This window comes from Lampris incognitus, chromosome 6 (genome assembly GCF_029633865.1).
Source record: "Lampris incognitus isolate fLamInc1 chromosome 6, fLamInc1.hap2, whole genome shotgun sequence".
Classification (NCBI taxonomy): Eukaryota; Metazoa; Chordata; class Actinopteri; order Lampriformes; family Lampridae; genus Lampris; species Lampris incognitus.
In genome coordinates, this window is record NC_079216.1 from 3,755,712 (window position 1) to 3,769,014 (window position 13,303).

Consider the following 13,303-nt stretch of genomic DNA (forward strand, 5'->3'; position numbering starts at 1 on the left):
TGTCTCACTCATGCCTGGTAGGAACATGTCTCACTCATGCCTGGTAGGAACATGTCTCACTCATGCCTGGTAGGAACATGTCTCACTCATGCCTGGTAGGAACATGTGTCACTCGTGCCTGGTAGGAACATGTGTCACTCATGCCTTGTAGGAACATGTCTCACTCATGCCTGGTAGGAACATGTGTCACTCATGCCTGGTAGGAACATGTGTCACTCATGCCTGGTAGGAACATGTCTCACTCATGCCTGGTAGGAACATGTCTCACTCATGCCTGGTAGGAACATGTCTCACTCATGCCTGGTAGGAACATGTCTCACTCATGCCTGGTAGGAACATGTCTCACTCGTGCCTGGTAGGAACATGTGTTCTCAGTCCAGATACTACACTATCTGGACATTTGGTCAGTTTGACAGCTGGGAGAGCTGGTGCTGGATTGGCTGGGAGAGCTGCATCCTGTGGGCCCAGGGACCACGGCCCTGCCTGGAGCTGTGTCCGAAGAGGGAACACCGAGGGCGGTCTGACAGGACACGGAAGTGGGGCAGGCTAAACTAACTGCTAGCCCATGCAGACTGTAGATAAATGTAATGGTGTGATGTTTAATAATGATTACAACGTATTAATTGGAATAAGGGATATAAGGATATATTAGTCATTGGGAAAACATATGCATGAGGAACAGGGCTTGTTACAAGGACATGAGGGTCTATAGTGGCAGTGGAAAAGTACTGAGTATGTTAGCTGACAGAGGAATGCAGAGTAAATTAGGTGTGAGGGTCACTGACCTTAAATAAGGTTAGCGACTCTGAATAACAAAGGGAGCAATAAGGATGTTGTGGTAAAGGGGGAGTAGAGACAAGATGTCTCTCCATGGAAGGTGTGAGGGTCCCTGACCTTGCATAGGGTTGGCGGCTCTGAATGGGAAGGGGGACAATGGAAGTGTTGTGGTCAGGGGGGAGTGGAGACGAGATGTGCTGTGATTTGTGGTTTCAGAGATAGGAACAGGATTTTACGACGGCAGCTGCAACACAGATGGAGAAGAAGATGAGGCGGAAACGGAGTCAGATGAACGGACCAATCAGAAAGAAGATGAGGCGGAAACGGAGTCAGATGAACGGACCAATCAGAAAGAAGACCACACATCCATATTCAGTCAACACTTTGTATAGTATAAAGACTGGGTCAGGGAAAGGAGAGACAGTCAGACTTCGTGAACTGACACAATCTGTTATATGTCAGGGATAGGAAGAGCTAGACCCAGAGCTCTGTATGCTTTATCCATTTACTGCTAAATAAAACGGATGGTTTTGAGACCGAACATCTTCTCCTATTGCTTTATCAACAAACACGCAGGACTACGCTCTCACATAGATGAAGATGAGTTGGTAGAGTGAGCTGAAGTCCAACAAGACTGGCAGTTCCGATAACACCGAGGGCGGTCTGGTGGCAGCCTCGCCTAGCCTTGACTGTGTTTTTAGTGTCGTCGTGTGGCGTGTGGGGAGGTGTGTCGAAGGTGTCTGGCTGGGAGAGCTGGCGCTGGATTGGCTGAAGGGAGCCTGGTCTGCTGTGTCCGGTGGGCCCAGGGACCACGGCCCTGACTGGAGCTGTGCCCGAAGAGGAAACACTGAGGGCGGTCTGACAGGACGCGGAAGCGGGGCAGGCTAAGCTAACTGCTAGCCCATGCAGACCGGCAGTTCCAAGTGTTCGTTCTCCTGGACAGGGATTTTTTTTTTTTAGTTTAATTTAGATGTGTTAGTTTGGATATGTATGTTCTTGTAGTTCTTATACTTTTGGATGTGTTTTTGTCTTTGTGTTGCACTGTTGTGGGCTGGGGGAAACGATGTTTCGTTTCATTTCATGTGTGCAAGTCCATGAAATGAAACGACAAATAAAGTGTTTCTGATTCTGATCTGTTTCTTCTTAACTGGTCCATCTTTCAGGTGTGAGTGAAGTTTGGTCATATGTTGTAGCACACATAAAACTACATTCAGGGTTTCATTTGCGTCAGCAAATCTGATGGACGTGAATGACATGGTGATGGGACCATTCATGATCCCAGTAATCTCCAGATCCACATCACATGGTCATACCGGATCACATGGTCATACCAGGCAGAAACAGGGTCTTTGTTGCTCTGTGTTTATGGAGAATACAGAACAGTGGAGAAGAAGGTTATCTGGTTCTGTTCATACTTCTCTCTCTGCAGACTCTCGATCTGTTCTGTCAGGACCCGCTCCTCCTGCTGCATGGCCAATTGCTGCTGCTCGCTAAGCCCCGCCTCCTCTCCTTCCTCCCCACCGACCACTCCTCCCCCTGTGCTCTCTCCATCCCCCACCGGGGTCCCCCGAGGGCTGGAGGGCGGCGAAGAGGTATGGGTGCTGTTCCACCGCACACGACCTTTGCTCTGTGAGGTGACGCACAGTCAAGACACACACATACAAATAAAAAAACACACACAAACACAAACACACAAACAAGAACAGTGGACAGTGAGGTGAGTAAACCAGTGGATCATCTTTACACCAACATCCAGCTGATTCCTTCAGGAGATAAGACTGATGCTATACAGATGTTCTACAGTGACGGAGGACATGGTTACCATAGATACGGTCTCTATAGAGATGGTTGTGTGACATGTATCACCACATGCACACGCACACCGACACTTATGTAAATATACACGCAGCCTCTTTGACCCAAAACTCACAAGAATGTGAAGAAACAGAAGTGGCACATGGACACCTGGGAATGACTGACATGATGCAGGAGTTTACTGCCCCGTGGATTTGGCGATCCTCTGCTTACCTTCAGTTTAGCTGTGTTAGGCTGCATGTTATTAAGACGTGAGGTGAGAACACAAAGTAAAACAGGATCAGTGATGTTAGTGGAACGAATATCGTCCAGTAGATAAAATACAAACATCAACCGAAATGAAGCAGCTCTTCTCTCAGAAAAGCCCCACCACGCTGCTTTGCTCCTCCCTCTCTGGGAGGAGGACCAACACTTTTATAATACGGTGCTAGCTGCAAGCTAGCATCTTAAAGCATCTTAAGCATCTTAAGATGCTAGCTGACAAATCACAAAGACGGTAACGAGAAAACATAATTTCACAGTTCGGTTTTAGAAAACAGAAGTTTTAAGCTGACTCCTTAAAAAGTCTTCAGTTTCACTGAGAAGAGAGAAAACCTCTATCAGGTGGTGTCAAGCTCAACTGAGGTAAAAAACTGATGTCAACAAAAGCTTCAGTTCTGTGTTTTACTTCCTCATTGTTGCCCAATGAAAACTTCACATTTCTAAAAAGGTAACTTTTCAAAAACAACGGAAAAAGAAAACCGAAACGTGGGCCATTTATGCCCCTGCACATGTATTTGGTTTCAGCATGGGTTGAAGGCCGCACTCAGTTTCAGATGGTTTCCTTGTCCTGTGGTATGGACGTAAGAAGTGCCGAGACTCCCGATACTGATTGGTTAGTTGATGAACAGACATCGGGAGACAGTCAAACTTTATAATTACACCCCCCCCCATATAGTGATTAATAAATGAGAAATACGACATTTATAAGCCCGCATAACACACAGGTTAACGATAGCAGATGTTTAAATGCATTAATAAACTTCTTAAAAATCTTAAATATTTGTTAACAATAGCAGTATAAGAAAAAGATGTGAAAAAATAAGAATTAAGACTTGATATCTCTGAACCTGAAGGTTAACTTTAGACACAAAGTCCTACATGGTTCAGGTTTGGACTAGACCAGTGTTTCTCAACCCAGTCCTCAAGGAACCCCTATCCTGCATATTTTTTTTGCAACCCTGAATAGGTACCTGTTTTTAGTTATTCAACCAATCAGCAATGAATTTTGTCAGATGTTGCACACCTTGCATATTTAAGTGCTGTGAGATGATTGGTTGAGTAAGTACAAGCAGGGCTACCTATGCAAGGTTACAATGAAAATCTGCAGGATAGGGGTTCCTTGAGGACTGGGTTGAGAAACACTGGACTAGACAGTCTAGTCTGGTAACTGCTGTTAAGGAGAAATTAGTTTTAAGTTTAAAAAAAGAAGACACCTGATGTAAAATTCTCATTGATAAGACTAATTAATATTTGTAAACCGTCTGCAAATGTTAACAAGTGAGTTGTAAGTGATTATAAATAACCATTTATGCATCACTCTTTACAGCTGCATTATCATAAAGACAGATACAGAGAAGCTATGGGAAATTTGCTAACAGACTGACAGACGTCACAATTAGTGTGACTGGACGAGGACTTGACAGACAACACGTTACGCAGGCGGGGCACAGGTGGATGTGCAAACTGACAGCTCTACAGATAAATGGACGTGAAGAACAGACAGGACTGGTGGTGGGAGGGCACATGGAGTGGAAGGGGCATACATACCGGGGTGGTAGTGCGGGTTATGCTCATAAACCTAACAGCAATTAGTACAGGTTTCTGGAGGGGGGTGGGGGGTGGGAGGGGACAGAATAGGGTTAGGGTGTGGTAGAGAACCTCGTTTGAACTGGTCAAATCTACTTTGAACTGGTCGAATCTGGTTTGAACTGGTCAAATAAGGCAACGTCTTTTAAACATTTGTTTCCACTGTTGGCCCATCTGGCAAAAGGAAAGTTTCTCACAAAAGAGACAATACATTTTCTCAAGAATAATGAAGGGACAGGTGTCCGGGTAGCATAGCGGTCTATTCTGTTGCCTATCAACACAGGGATCGCCGGTTCAAATCCCCGTGTTACCTCCGGCTTGGTCAGGCGTCCCTACAGACACAATTGGACGTGTCTGCGGCTGGGAAGGCGGATGTGGGTATGTGTCCTGGTCGCTGGATTAGCGCCTCCTCTGGCCGGTCGGGGCGCCTGTTTGGTGAGGGGGACTGGGGGAGTGGTGTGATCCTCCCACGTGCTACATCCCCCTGGCAAAACTCCTCACTGTAAGGTGAAAAGAAGCGGCTGGTGACTCCACATGTATCGGAGGAGGCATGTGGTAGTCTGCAGCCCTCCCCGGATCGGCAGAGCGGGTGATGCAGCGAACCAGGATGGCTCGGAAGAGTGGGGTAACTGGCCGGATACAACTGGGGGGGGGAAGCCACAAAAGAATAAAGAAGGGACCTATTCTAATATTTGTGAGATCCATCTTTTGGCTCCACTCCAGGCTTTGGAAACCACTGGTTGGAGGAATATGGAGGCTTGGCGATTAAAAACAAGCTTTGAAAAAGTTTCTATTTTTCTGTTCTGCTCTTCTCTGCTGTCTGACTTATTACTTCTTTGAATTACAAAAATGAAATCGAGGGAAAAAAAACAAAACAAAAAAACTAAACAAGCTAGGTGCAAGCCCTGGACATGAACTTCACCAAAGCCAGCCTGTCAGCTAACAGGGTCCACTAACATGGTAAACTGACAAAAACTTTAATCCTTTAAATCGCATTTAGTTTAGCCTCCCTCTCGGATGTTAGCATTCACAATAAAGTCACTGTTAAATCTGCTGATGATGAGATGCAAGGAAAACACAGAGAGATATGGATTCCTGCCATGGCCTGCAGGGGGCGGCCATGCCAGCCTCACATGGAGTCGACTGTGATAGCGTCACTAGCGACATGCTGGCTAACGGGCATTGTGTATTGGGAGATAGTAGCAGGAGTAACAAGTGAGAAAAATATCCACTTCTACAACAAAAAATGGCTGACAACACCTTCTCATACGTCTCTATGGATAATTTGTATGCAAGTTAATTAGTTTACACAATTAGCTGCACAATAAAATGGCATTTGGTACATACTTGTTGAAGAAAAAAGCTATGCTAAGAGTTGCGAGCTAACTATTGTTCCATTGCTATAACTACTACTACCACGACTACTACATAGAGACAGACGTCTACCTGTACTGGTTACCGTAAAGAACCTGACCGGGGTTAATGACATCATTGCGGTCTGAGGCGAAAGCAGTGGCTGGGGGGGTCTTACCATGGACTTTCTGATGTACGTGAGTCTGCTTTTTGCTTTGTTTTCTGCAAACTCCAGACTGTTGATGTCTTTCAGACGAGCCTTGTACTTATTCATCTGTTCGTTTATGATCAGCTCGACACACCTAAACCGGAGGGAGAGACACAATCAGCACGGAGATCAGAACAGAAAACGACAGGGCCTATGATTCTAGTGATACAGAAACTGGACTCAAGGGATGGAGACTTGAAAAGCAGGTTTCAGATATAAGCTTGGAAGTGCGCTGAATTTGGAGATTTTGTGGAGATTATTGCAGAAATTGTGAACATATTATACATTTAAAAGAACAAAATGATTTTAAATTTGTTGCTAATACCACCTGTTGCTGTTTCTTGCACTTGTGTCTTAAATTCAGGGCAGGACACAACGTATTTGATGCTCGAGATAGCGCTGCAGATGACATCCTCGGTTCTATGCTCTCTAGTACTTTCTGTTTTTCTTTGTTTAGTTTCCAGCTCTCACTCTCTGATCACATTCAGCAGGGAAGAACTTTTAAACCTCTGACTATCCACTGGTCAAACCTTTTCACCATTTTTCATTGAACCAAAAGTTTTACCGAGCTCTTAGATGGAGGAGCAGCAGCTCTGTATGGGCGTCACCGGCGCTGATGATAGGGGAAGCGAGCCAGAGCGCTCATTAAACTGCGACAGCGGGGATTTCAATTGTGCTCCTGTCAATCCACCTGGTGAATATCTGCTCTCTGGCCGACAAGATGGACCAACTGCTGCTCCTCAGCAGAACTAAGAGGGGCTTTTCCAGATCTGCCGTCCTGTGCCTCATATTCCAGACTTCATCTGCTGCACTTCCTACACCTCTGAGTAGACCGTGATATGGAGCCAACAGGGAAAAACAGGGAGGCGGAATCTGCTTCTATATAAACGAAGGTTGGTGTACAGATGTCAGCGTTGAAGAAATCATGCAGCCCTCACTTACAGACCATTTTCACTGACTGTAAACCATTTTATTCACCATGGGAATTTTCATCGTTAATTCTGGCTGGTGTCTATATTCCACCCCAGGCCGGTGTTAGCAAGGCGTTACAGCACCTGGCTGACCAGATAATAAACATGGAGCACAAACATCCAGACTCCCTTCTCATTATCTTTGGGGATTTTAACAATAAAACCTCAGCCACAAACTGTCACAATACCGCCAAACTGCCAAAATACAGACAGCAGATTAAATATCCCACCAGGGACAGAAACACTCTGGATCATTACTACACAATATTAAAGGACGCCTATCGCTGTCCCCCATGAAGCCCTGGGACTCTGATCACTGTCTGATTCATCTTATCCCAACCCACAGGCAGAAACTAAACCATGGTTAAAAACTTTGAGGAGATGGACCACTGAGTCAAAACTGGAGCTCTAGGCCTGCCTCGACTGCACTGACTGGAGTGTTTTTGAAGCTGCATCTACAGACCTGGACGAACTTACTGACACTGTGACATCTTACATCAGCTTTTGTGAGGACGTGTGTGTGCCCACCAAAACTCTCTGTATCTTCAACGACAATAAATAAGCCCTGGTTCACAGCTAAACTCAGGCAGCTTCTTCAGGCCAAAGAAGAAGCCTACAGGGGTGGAGGTAGGATCCGGTATAAAAAAGCCAGAAATACACTCACAAAGGAGATCGCAGTTCCAAAAAGGTGCTACTCTGAAAAGTTGAAAAACAGTTTTTCTGCCAATGACCTGTAATCAGTCTGGAGACATTTGAAAGACATTACCGACTACAGGAGACCCCCCCCCCACACTGCAGGGAACCATCAACTGGCTGCTGATCTACATGGGTTTTACTGCAGGTTTGATAAGCCCACTCTCACACCCCTCCCCCCTGACACCCCCCCACCCCATTTGCACTCAGGATCTGTGAAGAGGCTGTGTGTCAGCTCTTCCAGAGACAGTAGATCAGGAAGGCACCAGGCCCGGACAGCATGTCTCCTTCCTGTCTGAAAGCCTGTGCTGACCAGCTGGCCCCCATCAACACACTGATCTTCAACAGATCACTGGAGCTGTGTGAGGTCTGTGGAGTACACAATGTACTCCATATGCACTCCGTATGTACTGTGTAGTTTTCCACTTCTCTGTGTGTATGAAACTTCTCACTCACTGCAGACACACATACCAACTGTTATCATGCTTGCCTCCGATGGGGCTACATACCAACTGTTATCATGCTTGCCTCCGATGGGGCTACATACCAACTGTTATCATGCTTGCCTCCGATGGGGCTACATACCAACTGTTATCATGCTTGCCTCCCCGTTGCCGCATCCCAGGAACTGCCCGGTGCAGCGAAGACAGGTGCAGGTGCATTGATTATTTAAATCCTTTCAAGACATCTATTTCTTTTCTTTTTGAGGTACCTCATATAAAATGGGATATATCCATTTTTTTTGTTTTTTTGTTGTTGCATTGAAAAAGTTTTTGTGGCGTATTTTTCACTTTAAGTTGATCCTGTCCTCACTTCTTTTAGGATTCCCCTAAACCGAAGGATTCCCTGTCCCTGTTTCATTTTCTGAACTGTTAAGCAGAACTCTGTTATGTCCAACGCCACAGTTGCAATATTTGCAATTTTACCTATTCTGTTTTTCTTTCTGTTAATGGGATTTTTTTTTTTTAAAGAATAACTGGTGGGAACCGACTGCCTACCCACTTCACACCTTGGGGGATGGATGGGGGGTTGCCTTGAGAGTAACAGGGACAGTGTAAACCACAGTTACGTTGTTTTAAGCTGTTGTTGTTTTTCTTTCCATTAGAAGACACCCATTGGTTCATTTGTTTTTATGTTGACTTTCCTCTGTGTTAAATTGAACTTGTTTTTGTTTTCAACACTAAGATGTGAATTTTAGGATGTTGTTTTTAAAGAGGGTATTCATTTCTTTGACAATTTCTTGTGAGGAGGACGATTACATTTTATTTGAATATGAATGAAACCTACTGAGTCCTGCATTTTAAAGGTCTATCTATGGCTATGTTTATGTTATTTTTTACCATGAGTTTAAACCTCCCCATAAGACTCATTTTTGGTTTGATTTATTTGGTTTTGGCTGGGTACATCAATTTCTTTGTATTGTTAATTGCGCGTTTCTTTCCTTTGAAACCCCACCGCCCCTTTTTTTGGGGCCTTGAAAAGGGGCTTCTTGTTGTTTCATTTGGTTAAGGTGGGGGGCATTTGTTTCTTGTCTTCAAACAGCTCATTGTTTCAATGATTTACAAGATACCTTATGATTTTATTAATTTAGGTTTTATTTGGACGTTCAGGATCTGAGACAACAACTATCTTTATCATCCCTCATCTGTTTTAGTTTTAAAGAGAATTTATTTCAGATAAGTACAACATTACAGACTTCGGAACATTTGTGGACAGCTTGGATGAAATGAAAGTCAGATTCATTTCCCTGCTTGAAATTGTTTGTGGTTTACTAACAACTAACATACAAACTGATCATATCATACTTTCATTTTTGTTCTTCATGGTTAAATGGGTTGAGACAATGTGTTCTGTTCTTGTGTAATAAGAGGGGTAGTGGGAATGAGGAATTGAAATCTAGAATGGTTGTGAGCCTTCTTCTGTACAGTTTTCTTTGATTTTGAGGAATTGAAATCTAGAATGGTGTGAGCCTTCTTCTGTACAGTTTTCTTTGATTTTTTTACTTCATAAGAAACAAACGGACACGAATTTAGATCATAGCGGAAGTATCTGAAGAACACTGAATCAAGTTGACTACGAATCGTCAGAATCCTAGAATGACAGTGTTTTCAGTGTTGTGCAGTTTCTCTCTGAACGTTTTTCCCTCCAGATACTGTCACCACCTGCTCCTCCCCCTCCTCCAGACGGGCTGGGTAACACCCCCACTCCCATGGTACCGGGTCCAGGGGCCCGGGGTATGCTCCACGGGAAGACAACCTCCCGGCTGGACAGAACAAAGAGCAACCCGCCACATAGTGCGGCTGTAGGAGCTGTGTCTGTGTGAGGGTGGTCTCCAAGGTGTCCCGGTCAGCTTCCGGGTGAGAGAGGAGGTGAGGGTGGTCTGCTCCTGGCCCAGCCAATCCCCCACACATGAAGACCCCTCTGGTTGTCTAGATGAGACTGGCACCAGCTTCCTAGCTCTGGAGACCATAGGTTTGGGTTTGGCTTTGAGAGTCCGACATCGCCTTGCCTCTGTGGAGTCTGTAACCAGTGACAACTTTGAACGTTTAACTGCAGCTGAGTCCACCATCAAAATGCTCCGAACCCAAAACCTGTCTCTGCAGGACCGAATCGACGACCTCGAGAACCGATCTCGGAGGGCCAATCTACATGTACTGAACATTCCTGAAGGTGGAGCGGCCGGTAAAGATCCGGTGCAGTTCATGTCGGAGATGCTGATGCAGATAATGGGTCCTGATGTCTTTTACTCGCCGAGTCATAGCAGCATCACTTTTCCTGGGTGTCCTGCTACTCCTCACCTGCTGCATCGTGCCCATAGTTCGGCGTGTGATACGCGGCCTCATTGCTACTCAGCTCGTGTATTATCACCTCCTTGCCCAATAGGACGGGGACCTTGTTTCGTCTCCCTCCTCTCCACCACTGCTGTTCCCCTCTTCCCCGCCCCCCCACAAGGACTCCGGTTCTGAATCCTCCTACACTTCCTCCAATGACAGCGACTCCCCCATCTGAATGATACTTTATGACGAGCACTGGTTAAACCTTTCGTTTCCGGTTGTTCTCATGTCTGTTTATCATTTCTGTATATGCATGTTATGTGTGCCGATTTGTATTATTTCTAAGTTACGTGTTACTTTTTATTATTGTGTGCGCGTGATATGTGTGCTGGTTTCCACTATTTCCATGTCACCTATTGCTCTCATTGTTCAATAATGAACAAAAGGGGGGAATTGTGGAGTACAAAATGTACTCCATATGCACTCCGTATGTACTGTGTAGTTTTCCACTTCTCTGTGTGTATGAAACTTCTCACTCACTGCAGACACACATACCAACTGTTATCATGCTTGCCTCCGATGGGGCCACATACCAACTGTTATCATGCTTGCCTCCCCGTTGCCGCATCCCAGGAACTGCCCGGTGCAGCGAAGACAGGTGCAACGGAACCACAGACACACACCGGACACAGGACATGATTAACGTAGATGTTTTCCTGCATTCCTTTGTAAGATAACACCTTGGTTAATGCAAGGAACATAGGGTATGACGCGACGGACTGCTCTATAAAAAAACCACTACCTCCAACTCAAGTTAGAGCATATCCTCACAGACTGACTTCTGTGACTATATGACTCTCCATCTGCAGATGCATTAAAGATTCTCTGTTTGCGCCACTATTTGTCCGATGATTATTCTTCCCAGAGGTTGCTGGGGCAAGGGCCCATTAAAAGGATAAGAAAAATCCACAACAGGTCCCCTCCTGGACCCCCTGCAGTTTGCCTCCATGGCAAACAGTCAGTGGATGATGCAGTCATCATGGGATTGCACTAACTTGCAACACCTTGACTCCCCCAGGACATACACAAGGGTCCTGTTTGTGGACTTCAGGTCAGCATTCAACAGCATCGCCCCAGACATCCTCCACTCAAAACTCACCCGGCTCACTGTACCAGCCCCCATCTGCCAGTGGATTAAAAACTTTCTGACAGACAGGAGGCAGCTGGTGAGGCTGGGGAAAAATCCCATCTAGCATCCTGACAAACAGCACTGGCACCCCCCAGGGATGTGTGCCCTCCCCTCTGCTCTTCTCCCACTACACAAATGATTGCACCTCAGAAGACCCATCTGTTAAGCTGCTGAAGCTTGTAAACAACACAAATATCACCGGCCTCATCCGGGACGGTGATGAGTGTGCATACAGACAGAAGGTTGAATAGCTGACTCTCTGGTACTGCCATAACAGACTGGAGCTGAACATGCTCAAAACAGTGGAGATCGCCGTGGACTTCCGGAGGAGTCCCCCCTACACTGCACCCACCATCATACTCAACAGCACTGTGTCTGCTGTGGAAACCTTCAGTTTTCTGGGATCCACAATCTCCCAGGACCTCAGGTTGGCATCCAACATAGACAGTCATCAAAAAAAGCCCAGCACAGGATGTACTTTCTCCGTCAGCTCAGGAAGTTCAACCTGCCTCAGGAGCTGCTGATTCAGTTCTACACTGCAATAATCCAGTCTGTCCTCTGCACATCCATCACTGTCTGGTTTGGTTCGGCCACCAAACAGGACAGGGACAGACTACAACAGACAGTTAAGTCTGCAGAGAAAATCATTGGTGCCAACCTGCCCTCCATTCAGGACTTATATACCTCCAGAGTCAGGAAACGGGCAGGCAACATCACTGCAGACCCATCACTCCCTGGTCACAACCTGTTCCAACTCTTCCCCTCTGGTAGGCGCTACAGAGCACTGTACCCCAAAACAACCAGATATAAAAGCACTTTCTTTCCGCAGGCTTTCACTCTGATGAATACTTAACATTGTCATAATAAATTTAAGCACACTGTATACTTTATTACATGTATATTCTTGTTTTTTTTTCTTTGCCCTTTTTGTCCCCAATTGTACTTGACCAATTGCCCCACTCTTCCGAGCTATCCGGGTCGCTGCTCCACCGTCTCTGCTGATCCGGGGAGGGCTGCAGACTCCCACATCTCCTCCGATACATGTGGAGTCACCAGCCATGTCTTTTCACCTGACAGTGAGAAGTTTCACCAGGGGGACGTAGCGTGTGGGAGGATCACACCATTCACCCCAGTTCCCCCTCCCCCCGAACAGGCGCCCTGACCGACCAGAGGAGGCGCTAGTGCAGCAACCAGGACACATACCCACATCCGGCTTCCCACCCACAGACACGGCCAGTTGTGTCTGTAGGGGCGCCTGACCAAGCTGGAGGCAACAAAGGGATTCGAACTGGTGATTCCCGTGGTGGTAGGCAACGGAATAGACCACTATGCCACCCAAACACCCAAATACATGCATATTCTGTTATGTCTACCTACCTCATATATATATGTGTGTGTGTGTGTGTGTATATGTATGTATGTGTATCTATATATATATATATATATATATATATATATACTATGTGTATATGTGTACATGTATGTATGTATGTATGTATGTGTATATATACATATGTAAGTAACCTGCTAACATATTTATTCCAGCATCTTTGCACCACTGCACTATTGCCTTCCTGTTTCATCTGTATATAGTGATTCCTTGTATATATTCCTGAAGATTGTTGTGCTGTTAGTACACTGAGAACCACTAAACCAGAGTCATAGTCCATGTATG

The 13,303-nt window shown here is 45.7% G+C and overlaps 1 protein-coding gene across 1 annotated transcript in view; it reads right to left on the bottom strand.

Annotated features, from left to right (window-relative positions):
* myo9ab (myosin IXAb) overlaps positions 1–13,303 on the bottom strand; it is a 196,621-nt gene that overhangs the window by 3,763 nt on the left and 179,555 nt on the right. Inside the window, exons 40-43 of the mRNA XM_056281150.1 lie at positions 5,972–6,095; positions 4,402–4,455; positions 2,806–2,826; positions 2,193–2,404 (exon numbers count right to left, since the gene is read on the bottom strand). Of these exons, the coding sequence (XP_056137125.1) occupies positions 2,193–2,404; positions 2,806–2,826; positions 4,402–4,455; positions 5,972–6,095 (411 nt within the window). The remainder of the gene's footprint in view (positions 1–2,192; positions 2,405–2,805; positions 2,827–4,401; positions 4,456–5,971; positions 6,096–13,303) is intronic.